At 41.6% G+C, this 27,763-nt stretch overlaps 2 protein-coding genes across 11 annotated transcripts in view; one reads left to right on the top strand and one right to left on the bottom strand.

Moving 5' to 3' along the window:
• ANKRD22 (ankyrin repeat domain 22) overlaps positions 1–10,604 on the top strand; it is a 26,782-nt gene extending 16,178 nt beyond the window's left edge. For 4 of the 6 annotated variants that reach the window (XM_038140245.1, XM_038140243.1, XM_038140241.1 and 1 more), the window contains 9 exons: positions 49–269; positions 1,111–1,184; positions 1,319–1,422; positions 7,029–7,177; positions 7,259–7,450; positions 8,213–8,320; positions 8,630–8,707; positions 9,550–9,648; positions 10,303–10,437. In XM_038140245.1, coding sequence (XP_037996173.1) covers positions 7,043–7,177; positions 7,259–7,450; positions 8,213–8,320; positions 8,630–8,707; positions 9,550–9,648; positions 10,303–10,380 — 690 coding nt within the window. In that variant the 5' untranslated portion in view covers positions 49–269; positions 1,111–1,184; positions 1,319–1,422; positions 7,029–7,042 and the 3' untranslated portion in view covers positions 10,381–10,437. Of the gene's footprint in view, positions 1–48; positions 270–1,110; positions 1,185–1,318; positions 1,423–7,028; positions 7,178–7,258; positions 7,451–8,212; positions 8,321–8,629; positions 8,708–9,549; positions 9,649–10,302 lie in introns of all 6 variants that reach the window. The other 2 variants (XM_038140246.1, XM_038140247.1) reach the window with 2 other exon arrangements.
• Positions 7,506–27,655, bottom strand: LOC119702338 (lysosomal acid lipase/cholesteryl ester hydrolase-like). 5 transcript variants are annotated; one of them, XR_005257335.1, is made up of 12 exons: positions 27,306–27,637; positions 25,257–25,338; positions 21,862–22,000; positions 20,458–20,572; positions 19,211–19,409; positions 18,488–18,597; positions 16,849–16,985; positions 16,117–16,257; positions 14,917–14,988; positions 13,910–13,978; positions 9,492–9,634; positions 7,506–8,099 (listed from the first exon to the last, which is right to left on the bottom strand). XR_005257335.1 is itself a non-coding variant. In XM_038140237.1 (11 exons), the coding sequence occupies exons 3-11, from the start codon at positions 21,991–21,993 to the stop codon at positions 9,599–9,601; spliced, it is 1,011 nt and encodes a 336-aa protein (XP_037996165.1). In that variant the 5' UTR covers positions 21,994–22,000; positions 25,257–25,338; positions 27,306–27,637; the 3' UTR covers positions 8,725–9,598. The 5 variants fall into 5 exon arrangements, 3 of the variants coding, with proteins under 3 accessions (XP_037996165.1, XP_037996164.1, XP_037996166.1); XR_005257334.1 differs by lacking the exon at positions 7,506–8,099 and adding an exon at positions 12,587–12,932 and having other exon boundaries at positions 9,523–9,634; XM_038140237.1 differs by lacking the exon at positions 7,506–8,099 and having other exon boundaries at positions 8,725–9,634.
• Positions 27,656–27,763: the final 108 nt, after the last annotated feature.

The following is a 27,763-nucleotide window of genomic DNA, read 5'->3' as shown; positions in this document are numbered from 1 at the left end:
TAAATTGTTTCATGTAGCATCTTAGTGATTCAATATTTCTTTCAACAGGTTGCAGTTTATAAATTCCAACAAGCTGATCAGTAGATGCAGGAGGATGTGACTATCTTAGGATCTTGATGTGAAGAAGATCTTGATGAAACGCTGGTGAGGAAGACCTTTTCACCTTTGGGGTGTTACTTGCTCTTCCATGTCCTTAGTCCAACGTCATATTCACCACATGCTTGAAGACCAGTGTGTTGAGAGGATGGATCCCAGTGAGTCTGTCACAGGTAGGTGTTATGTCTGTGTCTGTTCCCTGCCAGCCTAACTTTCTTCTGATAAACAGCCACTGAAAGGGCTAGAGCTGGTGCCAGCAAAAAAACCACTACAGCCAGTGATGTTGTACTACATCAATTAGACAAGTCTGGAGATAGAATAAGAAATTTTATATGGTCCTCCAACTTGCTGAGAATAAATACAAAAATGATTTGGAAATAAATGTTCTCAAATGTAAGGCAGAGGGCTTGGATTTAAGATGCATGCTTACATGAATATGTTTTAAAACTTTTTTTAAAATTTGCTTGAAATGCATGAAATGTGATTTAAACTATAAAAGGAAAAGATATTTTTGAGGTGAATGCAGAAATTTGAAATACACATGCCTTGCTTGGAAAGACTGAGTGTAGTACAGAAATGCCACCAGCATCTTATCCTCAGGGCCATCAGCAATAATTCTCTTCCCAATTAGCATATAAAATTATCAGGTTAGGCATGAATCATATTCATTGGTTGGGCTGGGCTAGAAAGAGAAGACTGAGCAAAAATGATGAAAGCAGCCAGCCTGTTTAATTAAAGAGTGAGAGACTAATTATACTGGGAGTTTTCATTAAAGGCGTGGGATTTAGTTGCTTCCCTTTTCTTGACAGGCATTTGAGGTGCTCTTGCAGAAGGCGTGGAATGTGTTTTAGTCAACAGTAGCTTGGGTGGCAAACTAAGTACAATTCTTCATTATTTTAAGTTTTAGACTTCATGCCTTTTATTCTTTTCACTCCTCCATTTCTTTACTTGTGAAACTTCCTTCCCTTCTCTCTCCCTTCTTTCTTCAACCTGTTTTACTACTTTCCTTTTTAGGTAACTGGAGGATGTTACTGCAGAAATGACAAAGGAAAATGCTTCTGTGTTGTAACTTGTTCCATCAGTCTCCCGTAAGCTGCTGTTCTCACGTTTACCTCCCTGGGTTGGGTTTCTGAAGACAATTGTTTTATGCTACTAAATAGAAAACACTGAGAGGAAACATAGCTTAAGAGAAAGTGATACTTTTACGTTAACTATTAACCAGATTCGAACAAGCTTGAGCACATTTCAAGTGAGGGTGACTTGTTGGGCTGTTGAACAAGAAGGAACTCCAGAGTGAAGAATAGCATGGGGATACTCTATTCAGAGGTACGTGACCATTTTCTGCAGTTACTGACGCTGTTGAAGGTATGGATATTCACACTGGGCTTGCTTTGTTCCCTTCTCAGCCTCCCATACACGGGCTTATAGCGATCTGGAAGTTTTTTCCCTTTGGAAATGTTTTCCTTTGTCTATTACAAGCTGTCAGTGGTATCGTTTATAGAAGCAAAGAAAATGCAATAACTGGCATAATTGTCGTAGCTTCACAAAGTATGTGTTCAACATTTTCTGTTGTTTTGTGTTGAGATCAGAACAATTCTGTACATGGTGCAAGCAACAAACAGCTTTGCAAAAAGCAGAAAACTCTTTGGCTTGCACTGAATACAGATAATAATGCCTAAGAAAACTCTCCCCAGATTGTTTTAGGAATGTAATTATTTTTTACCTTATCTTTATGGGTTTTTCCCCAAATCACAGTTCATTTAACATTTTCCTGTACTTTAGCATAAATTCTACCTAAACGTATTCTCTTTTAAATTTCCCATTTGTACGTGTGGGGACAAATGAGGATTTTGGTCCTTTGTGACTGTGAAAAGAGTGTGTTGCACTGTGTTTGTTTTTCTGGAGGTAGCATTACATAGCTGCTGCTTTTAAAGGTTACATTTCTATGCTGAAAGCCACCCTTTTATTTTCAAAAAGCTATTCCATGAAATCAGGAAATCAATCTTCTCCTCTTTCAGTATTACAAGGAACTTGAATCTGTGCATTCATAGGGTGATCAGCTGAAAAGACTGTAGCTAATTCTGAAAGGATTTCTTGCCTCTCTCCAGATCTGCTACTCTGGGATAGTATCGCATTTGAAATGAATATTGTCTAGCTTAATTACACAGGTTTTTAAATAATGTTTAAATGCTGTCCATGTTTTTCATGCTTATTAGTTAATATTTTCATATAAATGCATTTTCTCTCTTTAAACTATTTGAGATACAGTTTTCCACATAAAGTATCGTTCATTTATACAGGATAGAAAGCTAGGGAACTGAAAATAAAGAATTGTAAGTTGCCTTTTCTGAGAAGCAGAACTTGGATATTAGTGTATTCCTTGGCATCCTAAACATAATTTAGACTTTCATCTTAAGTTCATAGCATGATTTTTGTATAATTTTAGTGCAAAGGAAGAGGCTGTGGATTGGTTCAGAATATTTTGACATTGCAAAATGTTTTTCTTTTTTCTAAACAATTGCGAAGAGTTGATGTAATTTAGGCAATCCCCTGGAGTTCTGAAGGAGGAAGCAATTGTAAACTGAAATTGCTCTCCAAGTTGCAAGACAGGCTTTACCTTCACCTCCTCTCTATTGGTTGAATGCTTTGTCCTTCATACTGTGCCTTTAACCTTTACTTGTGTGGTAGAACTTGCTAAGCAGCTGGAGGTTTATCACTAACTCATCAAAGCTGTGCAGAGGGTGATGCAAGAAACTCTGAAAACACCAGACAGGTTCAAGATATGGTGGTTCATCTGGTTCTGGGTAAACTACTAGGACCTAGCATCAATCGTGTTCCACAACTGATTTAAAAAAAAATTTAAAAATCGGTTCTATAACTGCCCTTTCTGATAATGAAAGTGTTATTGCTTTTCTTGCACCATTTATTTGGCAATCTTGTACTGAGTCCTCTCAGCCATGAAAACCCTTGCATGTCCTGTGAGTGTTTCTCACCTTCCCTGAAGCCTTATATACTGAATAACTAAATTCTGGTCTGAAGGGCTAGCAGAAGAAGAAGTATTGTAGAAAGAGAGATTTTAAACACTCAATTATTGGCATATCTAATCTTCAGACTCTACTTTCCATTCTTCAGTGTGTCCCCACTGCTTTTTCTTTCAGCTGGGCAGACTGTGCTCTAGTTTATGATTAGCCCTGATGCTGTGGCTGGGAAAAGGCACCTCTGGAGAGGGTTAAAGGAGTGTTTGGGGTTGTGATTCTGTTTTTTCCCTGCCTTCATTGTGCGTTTTGTGCAGAGTCACAGTGTCAGGTTCATCCCGTGCAGCTTGTCTGAATGCTGGGTGGTGCTGCAGAAGTGTGAATGAGAGCAGAGCTGAAGGGCTTTGCTGCCAGATCCTTCCGAGAGGCCCTCTCTTCCTCTTTGCCTAAGCTGGAATTGTGGATCCCACTCCCCCTCCCTTCAGAGCTGAGCCCGTGTCTGTATGGGGTGCAGTGTTTGCTGTGCCGGTGCTGGGTCTGCCCTGCTGCTGTATGGGGTGGCCAGGTGTGCTGTGAGTTCCCTGGGGCAGTCAGGACAAGAGAAGCCACTCTGTGTCTTGGGCTGCAGACGTTCCCCAGAAGTTGAGAACTCAGTTCCCAGTGGTGCTTTCTTCAGAATTCGTTGTTGTGGGAGCACTTCTCTTCTCACACACCCCTAAAGGAGACTCCACAGACACATCTGCTCCATAGCCAGTGCATCTCTGGGAGCAAGGGAAGCTGCAGGGACTCTCCTGGCTGTCCTTCACTGCCATCAGACCTCTGCTGTCATCATCCTGCTCCTTGCCACAGCTGAGCATGAGCACAAGACATGAACTTTGGATTCCTTGGGTATGGCTTGCCCCTCGCATGTGAAGCTCAGGTATTCTGAGAACTATCCCATAGGTTTATTTCTCTCTTGTGTATGATGAGTGGATAACAATAACATAGCAACAAGAATAACCAAAACACAAATATGAAACTGGCTGTATCACTACTGAGGCAATCTTCTAACACTCTAGACAGTGTCTATCTGTTTGTAAGGAATTCTATTATTGTCTTATGAGCAAACTTTGGGAAATAGTTTGTCTTAAGCACAGTTAGTCCTCCTTTAGATAGGGTTGCCAGAGTGACAACAGAAAAAAAGTGAGAGGTGGAAAAGAGTTTTGTGGCTGAGGCTTCACAACCACAGAAATCCTGGCTCATGCTCAAACCCCAGCCTGGGGCCAGGCAGGTTTTGTGTCCAATCTGTTGCTACTGGAAGTGTGTTTTGTTACTTTACTCTGCTTATGAATACAAATTTCTTTCTAATTTTCATGCTAAATTTCTTGGTCAGATGAATCACCTTTTTACCATGTTCCTTGAAATTAATTGGTCTTCTTTAACACTGACCCTTTAATTTATTTTGGGGCACCAGGGACAGTACTGTTTCTCCCTAGCTTAGCTGACCAAATCAACCCTTCTTCAGGCTCTTCAAACTCCTCAGTTATAGAGGTGTTTCATGCTCCTGCCATGGTCTGATCTCATTTTACGACCCAAATGACAAGAACTCTACACACTATCCCAGTAAAGTGTCTTCTATAACATCTGTTTCTGTGATAGACACTATCTAATATTGCATTTGCCTTTCTGGGACAAGTGGCTGATTGCCACCTATTTGTAAATTTTCTTATCTTTACATTTCCCTAACACATTTTTTTGTGAATCCTTATTGTTATTGATGTCAATATAATGAATTTATAGTTGCTGGCACTGCTTTGTTCCTTTACTTAAATATTCTGCTACTATGTTTGCTTTTCCAGCCATGGAAAAGCCAATTTGAGAGATATATTACAAGTTTGGTCTTTTAAAAGGTGAGACTTTTCACCTTTCTTTGACTAAAAGGTATTTTCAAGAATACAAACCAGCAGAGTGGGCCTCAAAAAATCCCATACAAATTGGAAAAAATTTTGTGTTTCTTTGTTGATTTTTTTTTAATGTGAATGGAACATGTTCATGCAGACAGTATAATTTCTACAAAGCACCCCCACTCCAGAGGAATAATAGTGATTCAAAATGCATCTTTACTTTACATCATACTTTAATACATCAGTTTCCCAGGTATTAGTTGCTGGAATGGATGAGAACTGCTTCCTTACATTCTCTGTGCCCTGGATGTTTTCTGAGAACAGCTGGTTTCAGTAGGTGAAAGAGCACCTGTGACTTGTGTGTGCTGGGCTCTGTGCATGACTTCAGCCCCAGATAATGTGGTCTCTTAGGGAGTGGTCTGTGTGCCATCACTGTTCATGGCTCTGGAATGGAGTTCAGCAGTAGTGTAAGGTTTGGAGAAAGATCCCACGGATCAGTGAGAGCATCAGTCAGAAATGCTTTGGGTTTAACCACCTAGCAAGTAAAAGTCTTGGAGGCAGTACAGAAAGAAAAGCAAAAAAAGCATATCCTTGAGCTGCTGAATGAGCAAAACCAGCTTAGAAAGGAGCAAATTTCTATGGTAAATGACTGGGATTTGAACAGATGTTCAGCCAAAGAGCAAATCTCCTGCATCTTTAAATAAGCAAAGCAATATCTAAGACAAAGAGTAGCAGGGAAATCAGAGGTGCAGACACACACCACAGGATCTTCTCTCTCCTGGACATGAAGATACTGTACTAGACACCAACATGACAGAGAGCAAGGTTCTAGAGAAAAACTGATCTTTTAGATGGCACCTGTGTGCAAATCACACCAAAAGGGGTTTGAAAGGGGCTTTTCTCCTCAAAATCATTAAAACAGTTCTGGTTCTGGTGAAATGCAAAATCCCAAATTGTATACGTACACTCCTATTCAAATACAGACAGATGAGCACGTTTAAAATCTGGCAAATGTTCTTTGTAGATTTTTGACGCATATAATAAAAACAAAACAAGAAGTGGTGCAAGGTCTGGTAAGTATGTAAATGCTTTCTTTGGAAACAAATCACTTCTCTTATGCAGCTGTCCAGAAAATGAAGCAGTAATTATGCTGGAGATAAACCTGTGTTGTAGATCAAAGTTTGGCTGAAAAAGCGTAAATAAGATGAATATTTTTAAGGCAGGAAGGTGTAGGGGTAGAGGGGAGGACAGAGGGAAGGAAAGAATCTGGAGAAGTGAGGAAAGAGCTCAGAGATCAGGACTAGATCTTCTTCATATAAAGTATTTAGGATGTGAAAAGGAGAGTGAAGAGGAAAAACTACAGCTAATATTTAAAGAAAATTTCTATTTTGGAAAATGTTGGGTAAAATCCTCAGTACTAAAGCAAAGAAGACTTATTCTGTTTTTGACTGGAGAGTTCAAATGCTACCAGTCTGTCCCACCTCTAAATGTTAGTTTCTGCCTGTATTAGGCTGTTAGAAATCTGCAGTACTCCTGCCCTTCTCAGCTTCTCCTTAGTCTGAATTCTTGCTGCTGGAGAGGGAAGGAATTGCAGTTTAGGTCAAGGATGTGTAGAAATACTGAGCGAAATGCTGACCAGCAAACAATTCTCAAAAGCCAAGCAGGATCTTACCTGTGGGCACACCGGCACTGGCATGTATTTTTTTAGGTATTTCAAGGTCTAGAAAAGAAACATTGGTGGGGGCTTGGTTTTTCAGCTTTCACCTGAAGTGTGGTTCTCTTCTGGGAACAGATGAGTCAGGAGTGGTTCATTCTGCTCAGCCTAAAGGTAAAGCCTGAAGTAAACTCGAGCATGTGGGCTTGTCCCTGCTTGCTGCTTCTCACAGTGACCAACTCCTGTGAGAATGGAAGCCAGATTTGGTGGTGGGTTTTTTTTTTTTTTTGTTTGTTTGGGTTTGGTTTTTTTTTTGGTGTGGCGGTTTTTTTTGGTGGTTTTTTGTGGTTTTTTTTTTTTTTTTTTTTTTTTTTTCCCCTAATGACTGCAAATAAACAGGACTTATTTCCTGGATTATAGAAATAGCATCCAAAATGAACAGAAAATCCATTCCACTGTGCAAAGGCTGTGACTTCGGGGCTGAGAGCTGTGTAGCAGCTGCAGGAGTGTCTCCTACCACCATCTTCTGGAAGACACCAAGAACTACAGCCTCTGCCAAGTGTTTTGGGGTGTGTGAGGAGTAAGCCAGAATGGGAAGTATGGGTGTCTTAGTAAAACTCGTGCTGATGAATATTGTCTTCTCACTTCAGCCCATCTGTCAGGCAGCTTATAACAACGATTTCAACAAAGTTCATCTCCTTTTGGAGCGCAACAGCAGCTATTTGAATGTCCAGGACAGCTTCCTTGGAGACACCCCCTTAATTTGTGCATGTAGACAAGGAAACAACAGGATTGTTAACTATCTTCTTAGGAAACATGCTGATGTCAACCTCAGAAATAAGGTAAGTGGCCACTGACTCTTCCTTTGTGGGACTGTTCTTTCAGATCCTTGGAGTGCCAGTGGGGACACTGGAAAGCACGGATAAACCTCAAGTTTGTTTCCTACTGAGGATATGTGGAGAAACAGGTGGAACTGAAAGGCTCCTCTGCTTATTTTGGGGTCCTGTGTCCAGCTCCATTTTGACAACATGTAACAAGTTTAACACTGTAGCACAAAACTTTCCAGACCTGCCCTTTAGTTGCTTTGGTATTCAGCATTCAAAGATTTTTTAAAGCTCTATTCTCAGTAGGAGTCTCTGGTGGTTTTTACTGCTTTTCTGTTTTTCCCTGATGTCCCAAAAGAGATATCCTAAGGCCTCACATATCCTTGCTTTAGTAGCCATCCCCCTGTAAGAATGGGGGCTGTGGTGATTCCTCCTGCAGATTTACCTTGCTGTGTGGCAGCAACAGCCACATGAGATACCCACTCTCTCCTTTGGATTTGTGCAGCCAGGTCCAAGTTTGCCAACATACACATGGAATCCTTTGGATCCCACATCCTCCTTTCATGTGTAGTCCCATTTCCATGTCCGTCTATGTGTTAAATGTGCTTCTGCTTGAAGGAAGCAAGATGCATGTGTCGATGTCTGCTTGAAAATCACAGGAGATTTCCTATTAGACAGTATAAAAGAAAGCTTGTGGAATTTAAAACGGTCTGCTCTAGTCAGTATTAAGCAAAGTGAGTTCACAGAATCTGGTACTAATCAGAGTTGCTTTGTGTTTAGAAGGACTGCACTTGCCTCCATTATGCCGTGAGGAAACGGTTCACCTTCCTTGACTATGTGCTCATCATAATCCTCATGCCAGTTATGCTTATCGGATACCTTCTCATGGTGAGTCTGGATGGAAGCAAGAACGACCCTGTATTTTTCCTTGCCATTTTTTCTGGCAGTGTTTCAGGCCAGGAACCTCTACAGAATATGGGCTGCTTTCTTAAAGCAAGACTGAATGTGTACAGCAGAAGGAGCAGGGATTTTGCTGTGGCTATAACTGGTGAAGGAACAGATTTGTATTACTGCATCAGTCTGACATTTCCAGAGACCTCTTTTTGGAAAAAAACCATGGTATTTAGTACAAATATACTTAAGCCTATATGCAGATTTACTGTTTCACTGTGTTACTCTTTCCCTTGTACCAAACAGGTCTCAAAGACAAAACAGAATGAACACCTGGTCAAGATGTTGCTTAGAGCTGGAGTCGATGTGAATGCTACAGACTCTGTAAGTGGGTTTATACAAATGCAAATGTGGCTCACACGAATGAAACAATACTAAAAACAGACTACAGAACCTTCTAGCAGCCTAGTTGGAGTAGGAGCATCAGGGACTGAACTGACTAATGTACCAGGAGGATTCAGTGTTTCTGCTTGACACTCAGGCAACAGACTTATAGTGTACACAGAAATAATTCCTCACTGATCAACTAATCCTCCCTTTCTGAACAATGCCCTCATAAGAGAATCCAGGCAAGCTGGGCTCAGGCACTTATGTATTAAATACCCAATTCTGTAAAGATTCTAATGATATAAGCATCTGAGTTTATCAGCATTTATTTTGAACTGGAACAGAGTTGTGGCCTACGGGGCAAGACCCTGTGTCTATTCTTGGTCTTCAGAGGGTGCTGATCTGCCATATACAGAGTTATGTATCCACTAGCCTACTTGGGTGAGGTAAAGAGCTCCTCTTCTCTGAGGTAGAAAAGGGGAAACACCAATTTTAACAGCAATGAAATTCTTAAACACTGAAGTGCAAGCAAACAATATTGCTTAAGATGTAGTTTCTGAGGTCAAGCTCATGTGATCCTCTGAAATTACTGGTTTCCTGCTAATGTATCAAACCTGTTTTAGCAGCTGCATCCCAGGGAAGGAATTAAATTTTTTGATCCTGTTTTTCTCATGGTAACGTATTTGTTTTACCTTGTAGTGTATTGTGACAGGAAATGGTATGTGTGTTTTGCAACCAGCTGTTAGGGGGAATCTGATAGCCTACAGGTAGTTCTACTTACCTAAGCTCTACTAAAGAAGTCATAGAAATAAAATTAATTTGCTTCCATTTCCCTTCAGTCTGGCAGCACAGCTCTTCACTATGCTTGTGAAATGAAAAACCAGGCAGTCATTCCTCTACTGCTTGAAGCTCATGCAGACACCTCTATAAAAAATCAGGTAAGAAGGTGAAGTTGATGAATGCATTTGCTTATCATGGTGGTCAAACAGTACATACATTGCAGGCCCTAGCTGGTGCACAGCAATGTAAAGAAAAGAGTACACAGCTTCCTGGCAGCCAATTTGTTTCCTGTTTTCTTTTTAGCTCAGAGCTACTCTATAGTTGTTCCTAAGATGTAGGCTGCAGGGCAAGAATAAAAGTCTTCCTAGGTGTTTTTTGTGCTGTTGAGCACCCTTCTTCTGAGAGGCTAAGTCAATGTGCTTCTGTCAGCAGAACAGCAAAAGTGTTGCCCAAATCAGTATTGACCTGGGATTATGTTTGCAACACAGTTAATACACTGCTCACCTCAACTCAGTATCACTGCTGAGCTGAGGTGAGCAGAGTATTACCTATGTTGCTCTTGAAATCAAATCTTAGCTGATCTCCGTACATTTGGATATTACTCCCAGGAAGCAGTGGAAAGGCTTTCCCTGCTGTAGGGGAGGTCTCTGTTCCTTTCTTTAGCCAGAGCACTATTAGGCCCAGCATATCCTGAAACCTTTATTTTAGAGCAGAAGTGGCAGGGGACCTTATACAGGTGGCAAAGTTAGGAAATCTCTTTGTATGTGACCCATGTCTGTCATATTGCAATGTATTTCATGTGTTTCTTTCAGGATGGGGAGACTCCCTTAGATATAGCAAGAAGATTACAGTTCCACAACATTGAAAGCATGATAAGAAAAGATTCTTAGCCATCAAGGACTCTCAAACATGCAGAAAATTACCTCATCTGACAATCCACCTTTCACAAGAGCAGATATGCTTCAGAGGATGAGGGCTGCTACTTGAAAAAGATTCAGTCCACATCCACCCATTCCTTGCTGCAGACTTGAACAATTTTGTATGAGATTTATCAGTACCCCAAGGCCGTGAAGTTAATTTTATTTTACTAATCCATGAATTACTACAATAGTGTTCAAAATATTGCCCTTTCCATCTGCATCATCAGTTTTGTTACTTGACTTCTGCAGACTATGGATTTTGAAAGCTAGCTGTAAAATATCTGGAAGCCTAAGCATTGCATATGATGGTTGGCAGCCAATGCAAAAATAAAATATTCTTTAGAGTGTGTGCTACTTGTTCCATAGGGGAACTAAACAATATGCTACAGCAGTTTTAAAAGGTCTGGTACCCTTCTTCTTAGTATTTATCTTCCTACAATGGGAGGGGCTGGGAAAACAGATCTCTCAGTTGACCCCTTCCTCCTTCCGTCTCTCCTAGGATTTTCACACACCTTAATTCTCACTGTGTTGCTACAAGGGTAGGACTTAGGTTTCATCTAAGAAACAGCAAAAAGAGATTCAATGCCTTGCTGGATTAAGAAAGAAATTCAATTCCCAGATCACTTTAATGCATTGAGAAATAATAAAGAAAATATGTTTGGCTCAGTAGAGAAACGGGTCTCTTGACTACCTTTCCAATATAAACAGTGTACTAAAGGAAAAAAAAGAGTCAACAAATGAAATGCTGTTAATGGGAACTAGATGTATCATTCCCATGGGACTAGACAGGATAGCATGCTGTACAGAGTGGTGCATGCAGCAGGGGATAATGCCAATCATCAAAAAAATAATATATCCATGAGTCTTCTCTTGCATAAGTGAAGGCAGAAGAAAATCTGCAGTAATCAGCAATGTATTAAAGTGGTCCAGTGCTTTGTGATTTAATAATGCAGCAATAAAGGGGAAACTCCTTTCAAACGCTGCTGTGTTGTGCCTCCTTGGTCTAATGGAGCTTTATTTTTGTTGACAATTTAGGCCTTTTCCTGTAAGCTGTCAGAAGGGCAGTACAGCATTGCTAATGGGTGCCACAGTAGGTGAGTGGACAAGCTAGTGTACTTTTCCTGTGTTGCAAAGACAGATATATTTTTCTGTGTAACTATTGCATTGGATGTCAACTCCAACTATTAAGGGTCTTGGCTGGAGCAGATGAGCTTGAGACTGAAGCCAGAAACACTCCATGAAATAAATCTCCTTGTTGGAGCCTATAATAATGAACATTTTTTATGCAGTCTGGGGACAGACACTCCAGATCAGCTTTTAGGTGAGAAGAGGGGAGGCAGCTGCATGGATTATGAAGACATCATCTCTTAGGGCTGATGGCTGGAAGGGGAAAACATCCAACTGCTTTGCCATGTTTTAGGAACTGCTTGAATGAAGAATGGCCCAGAGATACAGCTGTGTAAAAGTGAATGCTGACAGCTGAGAGTGCTGGCAACAGCTTCATTGCCCGTGTGAAGAATAATTCATAGGGTGGAAGCAATATTGCCTGGAGTGCACCTTGCTGGATGTGTCTACATCTCCTTATTCCACAGCTGCCATCTGTGGTCTTTGAAACTGTGAGGGGCTCAGGGTGTGTGAACAAACTTTTGCGTGATTTGTAGGCATGGGGGGCAGAGGAATACTTCAATGATTTTTTTTGAGGTTGGATTCCTTGATATTTTTTAGTCATCTATTATCTGCTGAGTTTCTTGTGCTTGAAGATCTCTTGGTTGTGTTGACATTAAGGGGTAATTTGAGGAGGGAAAACAAAAAAGACAGGTTCTCTGTCAAGAGGATCAATAATTTAATTTAAACATCATTGTTCATTTCAACAGAGAAATGATCAAATCACACTTTTGGGTCTCCAAAGGAAGACAAAAATTGGGAATGAGAATGCCTCAATTGGGTAAATAAGACCTAGCTGAAAACAAGAGATTTTGGTTTAGGAAAATTAGTCCTGTAGAAATAAAAACTTTTGAAATTCAGTGATCCCTGCAGTATGAACTCAAATGTATTCATGTTTTCAGCTTTCATTCTTATATGCCTCAGACTTCTCAGGAAGACAGCAGTCACAGTAATACCATGGAAAAACTCAAATTATGAGAAAAGCAAGAAATAAATAAGAACAAATAAATACCTATAGAAGTATCCATTATGTGTGCCTGTGTGTTTTCCTCTTCCCCAGATACCACTCTTATTGCCAAATAGAAATTTTGGAGGTTTTTACAATCAACACTCTGCTCATGGTTTCAAAAATATTTTCTTAATAATTCAATGATTTTCAGATACATTTTCTCAGTTGCATCAAGGCCCCAGATGAAATCAAGATGTCCCCATGTAGGAAAATGCTCGTGGTAAATGAGATTAGTAATCCGGGGAAGTAGCCTTGCCATGTCTGTTGGATCTGCAAAAGTGTCCAGTCCACCACTCCAAACAGCAGTTGGTGTCTTTATCTCCTCTATCTTGTACTCAGGAGGAGCAGTCTGTAAGACAGGGAGGAGACCTGAATGGATGCTGCTGTATCAAAGTTGTGTTTAGAGAAAGGTTTCTGTGCAAGCACCTCTCTTTGTCTTTTGCTTTTGTACCACCTACGGTAAAACTGTAAGGATGAAGGGCACCCTCTTATTGCTCATTGCCCTAACCCCATTCCCTGTCTGTGGAATGACCCATCCTATTCCTGTTCTTCCTATAAAGCATGGCTAAGGGTTGTCTTGCAGTTTCATCCTGGCTTGTGCTCTTCAGAGGTGTGGGCATGGAGAGAACAGTGTCAGTATTCATCAGTCAAGGACTGTGGAGATTTTACCTGTGTGTACTCAGGGTGAGGCCATCTATAGGTTTTTTTGGGCATACAGAGTGCAGCTTTTGATCTTAGTTTTCATGCTTGGAACTGAAGTGAAAAGGAAATAATTTGGTCATTTATGATTTCACCCTAGAACATTTCTGAGTGTGCGAGATAGAATTGACTGATTGTAGTTCTGTAGACTTTCTGTTTGTGAAAAACAGCATTTTGGTACAGCACAGGACACTGCAAGTCAAATGTGCTGGTTAAAAGTGAAATGGTTGCCAGTCCACTGGAGAGGTCACTGTGAAATCTGTTTCCTCTTAGATGAAAAGCAGGCTTTGAGGATTTTTGGGCAAGTGAAGAGCTCTGTACTCACCCAGTCCTAGGACTTGGGGATGATTCTTATTCTTTTTTGGAATGACATGTAGGTTGACATGTCATTGAGAACATCCCAGCATCAGTAGGGGAGACAAAATGAACTTCTGTTAATTGTCCGTAAAGGTCAATCTCTGCCTTGTTTGTGAATAGACATTTACACTTGTGTGTGATTCAGCTGAAACATTGTCTGAGACCCCTCTCCGCCTTGTTAATTCTCACAGGTACTAAAATTTGAGTTTTTCTATTACTAGTTTTACCAAGGCTCAAGGGTAAGTTCTGAGGGAGTCCATTTTGCCTTACCTGGTTGTATTTCTTCATGTTTTCCTTAGAGCCATAATCATAGGCTTGAAACCGGTCTGTATGTGCTAGCTATTAAAAGAACAGACAAAATAAAAGAGATGAGAGATGAAGGAGTAGCGTGCAGGAGGCATATTCCTGCCCGTGAGTTAAGTCAAGACTCAGGTAGTGGACTGTGTTATTCCCACACCTTCCTGGTTGCAGGCTTCCAGGGCACTGAGGATAGATCACAGGGTAAGTGGCATCCTTGCCTTCTCTCTTGCTAACTTTTTGTCCAGATTCTTATCTTCCACCCTCAGTATCTTTTGTTACTTAAAACTTTGTTTTACTACTGTAGATAACTAAAGTTGGGGGTCACTGTTTGTCATGCAGAATTGGGTCCAGTTGTCACATGGAAAGAGAACCTGAATATATACATATATACAATATATATATATATATAAAATGTGTCAGGGCTATTACAAGTCTTGTGTAATTTGCCTTGCAGGACTGGTGAGTGCATACCTGGAGTTTTTTGTTTTGGTAATTTAATTTTTTGCACAGACATGACAAGTAATTTCACTTGTGAGTGGTGTGTAATAAAGGGCAAGAGAAACCCAGGGTCCGTCAGTTTAGAAAACCTTTGCTTCCAGGATTTAAGTAGCTGGGTATGCGCTAAAAATCTGCCTGGTGCATTGTCTTTGCTGTTCTATCTTCCTGTATCTGTGTTTGCTTTGCATCCACTTGATTTCATTAGAAGTTGGCAAAATAGACCATAGAGTCACTAGCTGTTCATGGTTTGTGTCCATTTCCTGGCTGGTTGTATCCTGTGGGACTGACTGTTGGGAATCTTTGTCGTCAGGAACACATCTATATTCTAGACCATATTAAATGTGCAGGTGCTCATGCCAGTAGGTGAGAAGGTATGATGGTCAGTTTCCCAAATCCAAGCCTCTGGATTTCCCTGTAGGCTGTCAGTTGCATGAAAAACAGTAGTGAGAGACTGTTTACATGTCAGTGCACAATCATACCTGTCGCCAATGAAAAATGTTGTGTACCGATGTTCCAGCTGGGGAATGTCCTACGTACATATCTACTCGACTCTGGAGAGAAAGCAGAAATTTTATAAAGACAGAGATCCAGTGCTGTGACAGAATAAAACTGTGAAGAAAATGGGTTTCTATTAAAGAAGTCAGCTTACAAAACATTTTTATAGTTCTGTTAGGGAGATGTCCCAGTTCTATCTCCCTGGATTCTTCTTCAGCTGTGTTGTCTTGCTCTGGGAACCAGGTTAGTGACTTAAGCAAGGCAGGGAATATCTTTCATGGTTTAGCTCTGCAATTCAAAAGCTGCAATTGATTTTGCATTGAGCCTTTGAGTGTAACTGCTTTCCCATATGTGCTTTTAAAAAGGATTATAGATGAAAAAAATGAGCCCAGTTGTTACAGACACTGCAGTAATAAACATTATACAGGCCGGCTTCTGCATACTTTGCCCACTGTAAAAGGGATTGGCACCACAGCATTCATATACTGGCAAGCAGAGGGAAAACTCTGCTGTCTCTCCTGTCTCCTCTGACTGATGCACAAGTGTTTGTGAATCCCACTGTAGGTGTGCTGCACTCCTCAGCACAGTGGCAGGGCTTTCTGTAGCTCTACACCTTGTGGATTGAGCTGTTGGGCCCAGTTCTAACGTCAACAAAACCAGGAAAATGTCCCTTACAACAGTTCTTTGGGACCAATTTTTTGGTGCAAATAGTCTGAAAATTGGGAAGAAGAAGTTTTTCTCCTGTTTTTTAGCTGTTTCAGTGTTCAGAGGACCCCAGTGTCTATATGCTAAAGAAGGAAACTGTCAACTGTATTGGCAAGAAGCCTGACCCATCACTCATTGTCTCTTTTTAAGGAACATCTGTGTGTGACAAAAATCTGGTTGGCTTAGCCACAAAGGCCGTACATCCTGACATTTGTAACATAGCTCCACTTTGAACTCAGTTCTTTCTCTCTGCCACTGGAATGTGCCTAGCTGTTGGTGCCACCCATCACTAGCCCTAGCCATGTTGCCACTGCTGACAGTACACTACAGCCTGGCATCCCCTCTGTCTGCTGAGAGCTGCATTGTGGTTAATGTACATTTACATGCAGGACAGTAACTAGACAAGGGTATAGTGCACAAGTGCAACTGCCAAAATCCCTTTAGTTTTGCTCTGAGTGGGTGTTCTTGCATATACTTACCGAGTTGATATTTTTTACACTGCCTCCAGCTATGTAACAGAGAACATGGGCACAAAACTTATCCAGGCTTGTGCAGAACTGTGTCACAGGTCTTTTCAGAAACTCAATCTGGTGGGCAGCTCCTTTGCAGCCAAGTACTAACTGAGAGAAAGAAGAAGCGCAACACCTTTTTTTCTTGTTACGAAGAATTTTATGCAGAAAATTGTTGCTAATAATTGTTGCCTAGCCTTCATAACGCAGTATTCAAGGAGTGCTGAAACAGCTTACCCTCACAGTACCCCTTAAAACACCCTCTTCTCTACAGCACATCATTTATTCTTCCTCCTTCATATTATTATCATCAATCCTCAAGCAAGTTATCCTTCCATTTCTAGTGTGCTCACCCTAATGCTTACTCATTTTTAAAGTCCTACAGATTGTCATGTCTGTCATTGCAGTTCTGGTTTAACTCCTCCTGCATGAAGCCAGCAACATTTTAGTTAAACAGAAGGAATCCTAAAATAGGACAGAGTTTCACAAATCTCCTACTTTATTGGAAGCTGCTGCTACAAACTCTATATGCAAACTATTTTCCCCACTGGGTTTGGGAACAGTTTTTTTTCGAGAGCACTCAATTAATCCCAAGCTCAGTGTCAGCATTGTCACTTGTTTGGAAACACTCAACCTCAGGCTGAGGGAGCCCTGTGAAGATTAGTCAGGCATTGGACCTCTTAGAAGGAAAAAATGACATACCCTGAGCAGTGGTTCAGGAAGATTTGTTATCTTAACCAGAGGGCTTGTAGCATGTGGGCATGCAGTTACTGGGCCCAGAGCAAAGAACACTTTCACCCGTTTAGCCAGCTCAGGGTATGTATAAAATGCTATGAAGCCTGCAAACACAGAAGAGACAGCCTGAGTTAGTGAAGATATCCTCCAGAGACAAATTAAATACATGAACAGCAGATAGAAAACAAGACATCATAGCAGATTTGCAGCCCAGTCTGTTGTTTGTGTTTGTGCTGCATGTTTTACTTAAGGAAAGTGTTGAACCAAAATCCTGAAACTAATTTTATTTGGGAGGCAAAGTTCATTTTACGGTTTAAAGCATGTCTGGGCATTGTCTTTTTCAGAACCGTTTTTGTAGGCAACAAGTCAGTGAGGTTTTGAAGATATAATAAATTCCCTCTAAAGTTTATGAAACTCTCATTAAAAAAGATTTTTTCAAATTACAGTCTCTAAAGATCTATGCATGTTTATGCTTTCATGAAGCTATAGAATAATTAGCTGAATACTGGGAGCTTTGAGTATTTTCAACTGATTGCTTGCACCACAGGCAGATGAAGAAAGCCTAAATGCCTGGTTTGTTTTGCCATGAGAGTCCTTAAATACTCTTATGAGAGGCAAAAAAGAGAAAAGGTCAGAATTCATGACAATATATGATTTTTCCACACTTCCTTCTCTTTTTTTCTGGGTTGTTTACACCAACAACTGGCAGTGGCTCTTTTCTAATCAATGTCCATTTATGGATCTTACACATAAACCATAACCATCAAGAAGTTTCAACTGATGCTAGCTGCATTTAGAGGCCATGAAATGAGTAACATCAAAGGCTGGACCTAAGAGAAAATAAACTATTATTGTTTCTACTTTCCTGATTTTTGTTCTCTGACACTATGTTTTTAAACAGCAATGTGGCCAGTTATAGCCTGTCATTAACTACAATTTAAATTGTAAGATTGAAACTAAGTCATGACTTAGTAATGTTAAGGTTATTTTTCCTTGCCTTCCAGCAATTTAATTTAAATAAATGTATTCATGTAAATTATGTATTATATGGGCTGTTTTATCTTTTTCGTTTTTCCATCCTGTTCACAAGAACAGGGTCCCCAGGGCAGTGGTCACAGCACCAATTCTGCCAGAGTTCAAGAAGTATTTGAAAAATGCTCTTAGGCACATGGTGTGAATGTTGGGGCTGGCCTGGGCAGGGCCAGGAATTGGACTTCAGTGATCCTATGTCCCTTCCAGCTCAAGATATTCTATGATTCTATGATTCCTATTGTCTGCCTTAATAAAAAACAACTTCATGTAAATTCCCATTGCTGAGAAAAATACCCTATAGCAGTACACGAAGTACCCAGTAAATGACTGTTATTATGTCTGTAATTATTTTAAAAGTTGAACTATCACTGCATCTTCTTTTAAGATTATTTGCTTCTTAAGGGTAACCAAAGCTGATTTTAGAAAAGTTTTGCATATTTTCCAAATCTCAACACAGAAAAATCTCTGTTTTTCTAACTCTCTACAAACAAGAAAAACAACAGAATCAATGGGGAGAGTCACCTGCTGATCAAATAGGAACACAAATGGTTGTCAATAATTCTCCTGACATTACCTGCAGTTGACCCTTCAGAGTGACCAATATAGTAAACATCCTTCTGTCCAGTTTTATTCATGATGAAGTTCAGCTCTGCTGGAATATCATATTTACCCATTTCATTGAAGCTGTGGGGAGAAACACAGAAAGCTGGCAGACAATTTGACTGTCCCAGTGTGAGTTACTGACTGTCAGTTTTGTTCATTGCACCAAGCAGGAGCCATTGAAGGAGGAGGCTGCACACTGTGTCTGCATCCTTGCTTGAGCTGGGGAAGTGGGCAGAGGGGTGCAGCTGTGCAGCCTGGCTGCCTGGTGCCTGGGGCTCTGTGTGGATGAGGTGCCAGTGTCACCTGACAGCTGCAGCCCTTGGGGAGCTGAATTTAATCGGTGCTTTCACCTGCATGGGTTACAAAACACATTTCCCTCTTGGCTGAATTCAGTTGGGAGAGATCAGATTTCTAGACAAGGCTCCTCAGCGTGTTCTAGATGAGGTTCTTGCTCTCCCTCTCACAGTACAGTCTCCCTTTTCATCAGCATCCTTTTTTGTTTCCCAGTCTCTGAAATCTCTTCCCCAGCCAATGCTCCCAACTCTGGGTAGTACTGAGCATCCATCTTTGTCTGGTTCTTTATTCTCCTGGTGTAGAGCCTGATCTGATGCTGGTTTAGGTAAAAGCCATCAGACTGCAGCTATCTAGTCCCCTCGGATTTTCTATGTTGAGTCTTTGTCTCTCAACTGAGTACCTGAATTGCCAGAACTCCTTCTGGCAGGGCTTAAGGGTCTTGTGTTTTAAAGACCAGGTGTTCCCTCTGCTGTTTCCCAACCAGACATCATAGCCAGCATCTGCAAGCACAAAGCCCAAGCTGTTGTTGGGCAAGTTGGAAATCCAGTGAGTAGCATCTCCTAGAAAAGCATGTTGCAGGAACACTGCAGGCCTTTGCCCTGAAAAAGATTTAAAAATATTTTTATTGAAACAGCAATTACTCTGTATTTAATATTGGAGCACAGAGTTCAGTTTGTCAGAGGTTTCTGTCTTCTAGAAGCTCCCAGAACTATACATAGATGCTGGTTTGAGAAACCTGAAGGATTTTTTCTATGCAAGCAGGAACCATTTAATAACATTTCATAACCATTTTACCACAGGTCTGGCAAACAATGAATTTACTGACGATGATTTTCTTACTTCCTCTAGCAGGGGAAAGCCATCTTACAGCCCCTCTGCTGAAACCATCTACCCAAAGGTGAAAACTGCTGAAGGCACAACAGCGTATGGAAGAGGAAGAAAAATTAATCCAAAGAAGGAAATCCACCCTTCAGTAACCATTGAGCAGGGCTGAGGGGCCCCTGATCTAACTTGGCTAGCCTTATTTTAAGAGTCAGGCTTGTCCAAATTATCTCCAAAGGAGATGCAGTTAGGGGAAGGCATCCAAATAAATCATTCTATAAGACTAACAAGGACTAATAACCAAAGTAACAGTACCCGGGGTACCTCAAATTCCAGCTAGAAATTTTTATTCAATTCAGAAAGTGTGATGAAACTGATGCAATGCATTTGCTTTTCACTGACAACCTGATTTCTTTCCTCCTTTCTTAAGAATATCTCTGTCCTTCAGAAGCCTGGGAGTTATTCATATGCCTAACATCAGAGGCTTTGTTGTCAGGCTACTATTTTATATGTGTATGATTTAGGCTGTTAAGGCAAAACCTCCCCAAATCCTGTTTACCAGCTTACCTGCCAGACCATTTAAGGGAAAAAAACCTCCAACCCTTGGATGTAACAAAATTATTAGGAATGTCTGAAATAAGGACAGAGACACTGAATGTGTGGACTTCAGATGGATTCAGGATTCGAGTCACACTTCTGACTAGGTGCCCTTGTGGAGATGGAAAGGTATGGAACATGCCATTGCACATTAAAAGGGGAAAGATGGGAAATCTGTGTAAGAGTTGTCTCCTCTCAGACCTTCCTTGCATCCTGTAACTTTCGCACCTGTATTTCCGTCATTCCTCCCAGCAGGAATTCTGTAAACACCAAGAATGTATCCATCCTCTGTTGTAACTTCATATTCTTCACTGGGGTATCCATGATATCTGATAATTTCACTCTGTGGAAAGCCAGAGGAGAGTTTGTTAATGTGCCAGTTGTCCTGTTCTAGAGCCTAACCAAGATGAGCAGGGCAGATGTGGGATGTGCTCTGATGGTAGTGCAAGGCCCCAGACAAAGAGACCATGGCTGAGAATAAACATTACAGATCTTGTAAAAAGATGAAGCAAAGTCCTCTTCAGACCTGTTTAGATGGTGGTTGTCTGGTATTTAGCCCCCTGTTATGGGACAAAGCAGAACTATGCTGAGTGACCAACTCCCTTCTGAGAAGTAGTTTGTCATGTTATGCAAACCTTATACAATTGTATCTTTCTACAGATTAAATATGCAGCTATATCTGTATGAGACAATGCCAATAGCTGTGGGGATGGTCCATAATGAATCCCTTCTTGGAAAAGTGTGGTTAGGCAAGTCATACAGGCAAAGAAAACAAGGGTGGAGATCTTGTCAAAGGAACTAATGGGACCACCTACACCTAATTTTGCATGTACTCTGAGGAAATCTTTGTGACTCAGGGCAAGGCATCTTTGATTGGTTTGCATTGTGAGAATCTGAAGAAGGGATTCAACCTCCCTTACCACTGTTTTGAGCAAACAGTTTGTTATGGAAGGGTAACACTTTGCTTCACTTGAGATTAGAAACCAGCCTTTGCCTCCACTGCAAAGGAATTTTTCTCTGTCGGAGCCCAGACTGTTTGGATAGGAAAATCAAGGTTTCTTCCAGGCTAGTGCTGGAAGATTCCTTGTTCTCTTGCCAGGTTTGCATTCCTCCTGTTCTGCAGTAGCCTGAAATACCAACGTGTGTTGAGAAAGCTGATTGCAAACAGGTATCATGAACCTGCTCCACATTTATCATACATCTGTTGGGCTTCACCCTAAATGCAGGCAGCAAAGTCTGTTGCTCAGTTTAGTCTGTACTGTAGCAGTAGTCTGTGCTCTGTCCACAGCCTAGGGCTGAGTCTGGTCACTGGGATCAGAATTACATAGTGTGGATCTCCAGTGCCCCTCAGGAGGTTCTGGGGAATTGCCTAGCCTTGGAAGCAAAGGTAGCAGCCAGCAGTCCTCACTGCAGTGCTGCATGTCTGTCCTCATGCAATGAGCCACAGCTGTCCCTGGCACATTCAGAGCCGGCCCTCGTGGTGGGAGTGACCCTAAGGCAGTGGTTTTGGAAACAGCAGCCTGGGAAAACAGGAGATGCAGAAGGGGCTCTTTATGGATCTCCTGACAAGGAGTGTTAGTTATGCAACTGGAAGAGAAGTTTTAGAAAAGGAAAGAAGGTGACCCAACTTACAACATTCATGAAACATTCCGGGTTGGGACTCTTCTTGCAGCGGCTTGTGTCAACACCTGCAGTGGAGGCTGCTGTGAATCCTGCTGAAAAGGCAATTCCTTGGGAGCAGAGCAGCATGAGGAGGCACCACATCTTGGGGCTGTGTGGAAGAGCACATGCAAGGGTGTTTGTGTTAGGAAGAGAGAGGTGTGGAATTCCACAGGAAGACCCAAGAGGAGAGTCTCCTGAAGGTTGCCCAAGGTCTGCTCCCCCAGGGCTGCCTGAGTAAGAACCTGTGTGGGGATGGGCTGTCTTAAACTTGCTCTGTTTAACAGGTAAGGTTGCAGAACCGGAGCAGAAAGCACCTGGGGATACCGTGCATGAGTATGCCTGAGCACTCTGCAGATTACAAGAGAACTGGGGTTTGCAGAAAGGGCCAGCTCTTGGCACGAGCCTAGCAGAAGCTTGACAAAGAAGCATGATCACCTGAGATGACCATCACCCAGCTTGTCTACCTTTATCTGTCTCCACCCTTCTGCCAGCAGGAGATGTGCAGGGAGAAGAAAGCACTGTTTGTTTCCTGTCTCCTCAGGAATGAGGTGAAAGAGGTTCAGGATGAGCTCTCTTTAAGCTTGCCTTCTCTTCTTGGACTGAATGCTATTCTTGTGTCTGTCAGTGGTGTGCTGGGGGAAGGGACCAGACAATGAGGCTGATGAAGGGGTCAGGAATAATTCAGGTATTCTGTGAAGAGATTTAATAGATGTTGGGCAACATGCTTCCATGTTCAGTGCCAGTTTGTGCTTTCTTCATAGGGTGATGTGCCCCAGAACATAATCAGCTCCTCTGAGAATATAGAGCAAATAAGATGACCATGTGTGGCTCCCCCAAATCCCCATGAGTCAGTTCCTAGTCAGCCTTGCCTTTTGGCCACCAGGCAAGCAGCTGTGAGGAGAGAGCAAGAGATCCTGAGACTGCCTTTGTGCCTGTCTCCATTACCTCTTAGAAATGGTTGTCTATAGTGCAAATCTCGTATTGGTCATGGGGAAGTGAGACCTTGCCCTTTCCCGGGATGATGAATGGTTCCAGATTAGCATTTCTGAATAGAAATTGCAGAGCACAGTCGATCTAGGACCAGTTTATGCCAACTCCATGTAAAATAGATATGCTGCCAGGTTTTAGTCTTTATTTTCTAGAATCCAGATCAATGAGTGCAGGAACATTGCTGTCTCTGAGCTTCCCAGACTTTTTTGCACAGAAAAAGATTGGTCCAGGAAGCTCAGTACTGCACTTACACATTCAGGAAAAGCCACATCATCCATCATACATCAGATTTTTGTTTTATGCTGTGCTTTAATGTGTGAGGAGAGAATGATGCTGTGAAGAGAAGAGTAGTAGTCATTCTGCATGTGTATAAAGACCATAAAGATCAGGCAGGAGACCTAAATATTCAATAGCAGAATCCATGGGACTTAATGCAGTGTAAGGCTTCAGCTCATCACAGCATCTTGTAAGAATGCCTCACCAGGAGTGGCTGGGGACACCACTGCTCTTGCAGGCTGGGCTTCCTCAGAAGAAGAGGGCACGTTTCTGTGACCATGGCATGTTTGTGTTCACCATCCTTCCATCCTTTAATGGACTTTTGATGTAATTGTTAAATATCTGCCAAATCCAGCACTGAGACTGGGGTTGCAGCAGTTCCTGAGGACTGTTTGTCAGGGAAGGACAGGAACTCCAGAGAGTTCAGCCTTGCTGGGGGGAAGGCAGGCAAAGGCAGCTGGTGTTATGCTCAGCAGCAGCCAGCAAGAGTGAGATTGTCAGCATTTCAGTCCATGTAACTTCACAGTAGCCATAGCATACATGGTTTGTGAGTGAATTTCACAGGAGACCTTCCTGTCTTACAGCTTTTGTTAGGAAGTTAAGCAGGCTCAGGAGACAAATCTTTTGGGAACAAGGCATTAGACATGGAGAATGCAATTTTTAATGATGAACAGAGGTTCTCATGTAGCCATATGTTTCTTGAGTCTGCTTCTAGCATAAGACATCTGTTATGATGAGATATGGTGCTCTGTGAAGTTTACTGGTACTCAGGAATGTTCAATATCAAGATCAAGAGAAAATAAGGAAGTATTCCCCATCAAGTAATGGGGAAAAAGAACAGAATTTGTGGGATGAGAGAGAGATAAACAAGGAAAATATGTTTCGACTTTTAGTGATCTTCAATTTGGCCTTTAAATTTGACTGAACAAATTTAAAGAAGTCAAACCTCATGAGTCATCAAACAGTTGAAATGAGGCAGCATTTGGAAACACCCAGAACTTTAAATTTGGCATAAAAACACACTTCATTAAATTCCCTTTGTATATCAAATACTTCTTATTTTTTTTGTCAAAACAGGAAGCCTCACAACTATATACTCAGGCAGTGCAACACTCTGTTTTACTTTCTGCTGTTTCACTCTGTTATAGTGGGAGCAAAATATGCCTGCCTCTCCCTGCACTGGGAATCTCAATTTGGCAAGAAAAAGTTCTGCTAATATCTCAGCTTGTTTTCACATCACTACCAAAATTATTTGAGGCAATGCTGAGGCCTAATTATTCCTCTTGTTAGGGTAAATTTTCCTCAGTGCACTCTGTGATCACCTGGCTTAGCTGGCATGGCTTATGGACTTCCAGGTATTCATCTTTTACTCAGATGCAGGGGGCCAAGTAGCATCAACCTTTGCAGGCCATTGCTCCCTTAAACTCTAGGAATAAAGACAGGAAACACGAACAGCTGCTTTCATCTAGTGAGATGAAGCCATAAGTAACTATTGAGCATGGTAAACTATCATAAACGAATATGCTTAGATGGAAAAAATATCAGAGAGAGAAATGTCCTTGAAAGTTCCTCTACGTACTTTTAAGATTTAGTGAAGCTAAGATGCAAGCCATTCTGAAATTTGTCCTTTTATCCTTGTGCCTTAAGCAGTCTAAAGTTTACTTCATAGAAGCTGTAAGGCATAGGCACCTTACCAGAAGAGCATAGACACCAACCAGAAGAGCAACTGTGACCAAACATGCATGAGAATTAGCTGCCTTACTCACTAATAAAACATACACCCGCATTATACAGAAGGAACACGAAGTCCAGATTACACATTGTTGCAATACTTGCACATTCATTCCCTTGTTCTCAGAGGGAAGAAAACAAGTAGGAAAAAATTAAATAGTTTCTCTTTTTGCCCCTTTTGTGCAGGTCAAACTTCTTTGCCTTTAGTTAAGGCAGAGAAGCACTTCAGTGCATAGCAATAGATTTACAAATGAGAGGAAAAACACTGCTTACTTTTACAACCAGCTGCACAAAAGCAAGGCAGCACATCTTTATGGAGACAGGAAACAGAGAAAAAGACCGTGAGCATGTATGTACAAGTAACTTACCTCTGCTTTGACTGCCTTGCTTCTGTCTTCTGCCACGGTCACTGGTCTGTCTCCACCAGCAGACTGATTCACTGGCAGAAACCTGCGCCGATAAAAGGAAGTCAAAACAAAATGAGCACTTCAGGGAAGCAGCTGTGAGTGTCATGAGTTGGCAGCACGTATTGCAGAGCGTGTTTAAATGCTGATTTGGCAGTATTTCCGAAGTGGGGAAATCTTTGTGATGAAAAAGATGATCTGGTTTAATTTGCCACCCCAAAATACACCCTGGAGCAGGAGAGTGTAGAGACTACCTACAAATCAGTGGTTAGAATGTTTAGCTGGGACCTGGGAGTTCACTGGGGCTGTGGCAGACCTTGATCTGTACTGTTGCCCAACTGAGGGGCTGCTTCAAATGTAATCTTTTAAGATGAAAAGGAGGAAGTGTTCAGCTTTTCTCAACATGGTATCTCAAGAACACTTGTCTCTGCTATTGCTTTTCATTTGGTTTATGTTAACTTTAACATTGCAGACTGACCTAAATCTGTTTTCCAGTGAGAAGTACAACTACTGAAACCCACCTTATTCTGCATTAATCACACTCCAGTGCCAAAGGAGGCTTGAACACATGTAACTTTTTTCCCGTGAGAGAAAAAAACAAGGGTTCTTGTTTATCCTAAGCCATTTTCATCACCTCTGAAAACACAGTATCTGGAGATCTTTGCTTAACGGCTGAATTAGCTGTAGTCAGCCTGAGGGCTCACTCCTCACTGGGATTGGCTCGATGACCATGGGCAGAAGGACTTGTTCCATGTCCTTGGGCAGCTGGGCTATAAACTAAGTAGAATCTTCCTACATGAGGATCAACCTGTTCAGCCAATTAACTCACAAGTGTCTTTAGGAGAACTTGAATTTCACCATGACTGATGAGCATTTAGAAGAGCACCAGATAAGAGGGATGTGTTCTTGGGAGCACCATTGCATGGTATGATGCCTTCAACTACGGGGGGAAGGAAAGGGGTGAAACAACAGGATGTCAGCACAGTAACAGTTCTGCTTTACATACAAAGTAAAGAATATTGTTTGGGATAGTGGAAAAGATAGTTTGAAAATTTCTCAGTGAAAAGCACTATAACTTGACTTCTCTGATATCTGTAAGTGACAATAACTATCATCAAACCATAAACTGATCACTCAGAAGGACTTCTGCAACATGATGTCTCATCCCTTCTCGTGTCCCAAGGTGGGATCATCAGACCCCATTATGTGTCTAATGGTCTTTGCTCAACCTGCTTTTCCTGATTTTCCAGAAAATTCAGCTCTGCCTCCTCTATGGTGTCCCAGGTTGCAAGATAGCTGTTTGCAATTCCAAACTCCTTTCTAGATGACTTTATGGAATGCTCTGCCTACTCTCAGGTATGATGCTGTTGCATTTAGCATGGAAAGGATTGAAAACTTATAAAGCAGGTCTCATGTGCTCATACATTTTCCCTCCAAGCAGTGAGTTAGTTGAAAGATTTACTCTCTGTAGGGCATTTGTCTCCAGGAATTCGTATCTGATGGAAAGACTGTCCTTTTCTGGATGGGCACTGGTTTTTTTGGATCAAACTCTAGTTACATTTGTGAAACAGAAGGAAACAGGACAGCCTTCAGCAGTGGGCTCAGGAGATGAAAAAGGCCTGTTGTTTCTCTTGGAAGGGAAAGGTGCAGAAGTGGTAACAGCCATGGTTAATTTGTTTGGCTAATGAACCATTACTGGGAGTGAGACATTGGTCCTTTGGTCTTACAGTGTCACCAGTGAACTGCCCCAGTGCAACAGCTGCACTGTGCTGGCCAGGATCCCAGACTTGGCCCACATTAACATTTCATTGAAAAGGAGAATGAGGGTGTCAGGCTGAAAGGAAACCCCTAAATGCACTGTGCTCTTTTCCACAGTGGAGCTAATGGAACTTTGTTTTGGAGGAATGGTGACCTATAATGCTGTAACCTAATAACCACAGAGGTTACCCTTCAACTGAGTGGTTTTGTGCAGTAACTACCAGTTTGAAACAAAATTGGTAGAGTCATAATTACCTCAGGAAATTAATAGGATGAATAATTCTTTAGCACTGTCTTGAAAGCAGCTCTTTCCAGTAGTGGTCAAAGTGCTCTAAATTTACATGGGATGAAGATAATTAATTCTTTCTAACAATGTATGGATACTTCTCATTTTAGCGTTTAAATTCCAAAGAGGCTGCTCAGAGACTTGACAAAGGTTGGATCATCTCAGCTCTGTGATAGTAGCTTACATGTGAAACAGCAGGCGGTGTGAGGTTTCTGCTGGTGTAACTTGGAAATAAATGGTCCCATGGAAGTGCTGCCACTGCCAATATGATTAAGATTGAATCAGCAAGGATTTCTCTTTTTCAGGGTGGGTCTTGAAGCCAAGTTTCCCAGCTGCCAGGTGCATACTTGAACCATGATACTGGCTACTGTTTTCTATTTGTCTACCATGTCCCTTGCTCTTCCTCATGAAAACAGGGAGCATTCCT

The sequence above is a fragment of the Motacilla alba genome, chromosome 6, assembly GCF_015832195.1.
Source record: "Motacilla alba alba isolate MOTALB_02 chromosome 6, Motacilla_alba_V1.0_pri, whole genome shotgun sequence".
NCBI classification, from domain to species: domain Eukaryota; kingdom Metazoa; phylum Chordata; class Aves; order Passeriformes; family Motacillidae; genus Motacilla; species Motacilla alba.
Note: the sequence above shows the minus strand (reverse complement) of the source record. Positions and strands in the feature narration are given on the sequence as shown.

What these genes read in the sequence shown, in the direction of transcription:
- LOC119702338 (XM_038140236.1), bottom strand. Translation starts at nt 21,993, where the DNA reads ATGTGGTGCCTCCTCATGCTGCTCTGCTCCCAAGGAATTGCCTTTTCA. An exon ending in GAGGAATGACGGAAATACAG is followed by an intron (nt 19,410 to 20,457) that starts GTGCGAAAGTTA and finishes AATCTTTTTCAG; the next exon opens with GGCAAAGGCCTGCAGTGTTC. An exon ending in CTCTGAAGGGTCAACTGCAG is followed by an intron (nt 16,986 to 18,487) that starts GTAATGTCAGGA and finishes CTGTGTTTGCAG; the next exon opens with GCTTCATAGCATTTTATACA.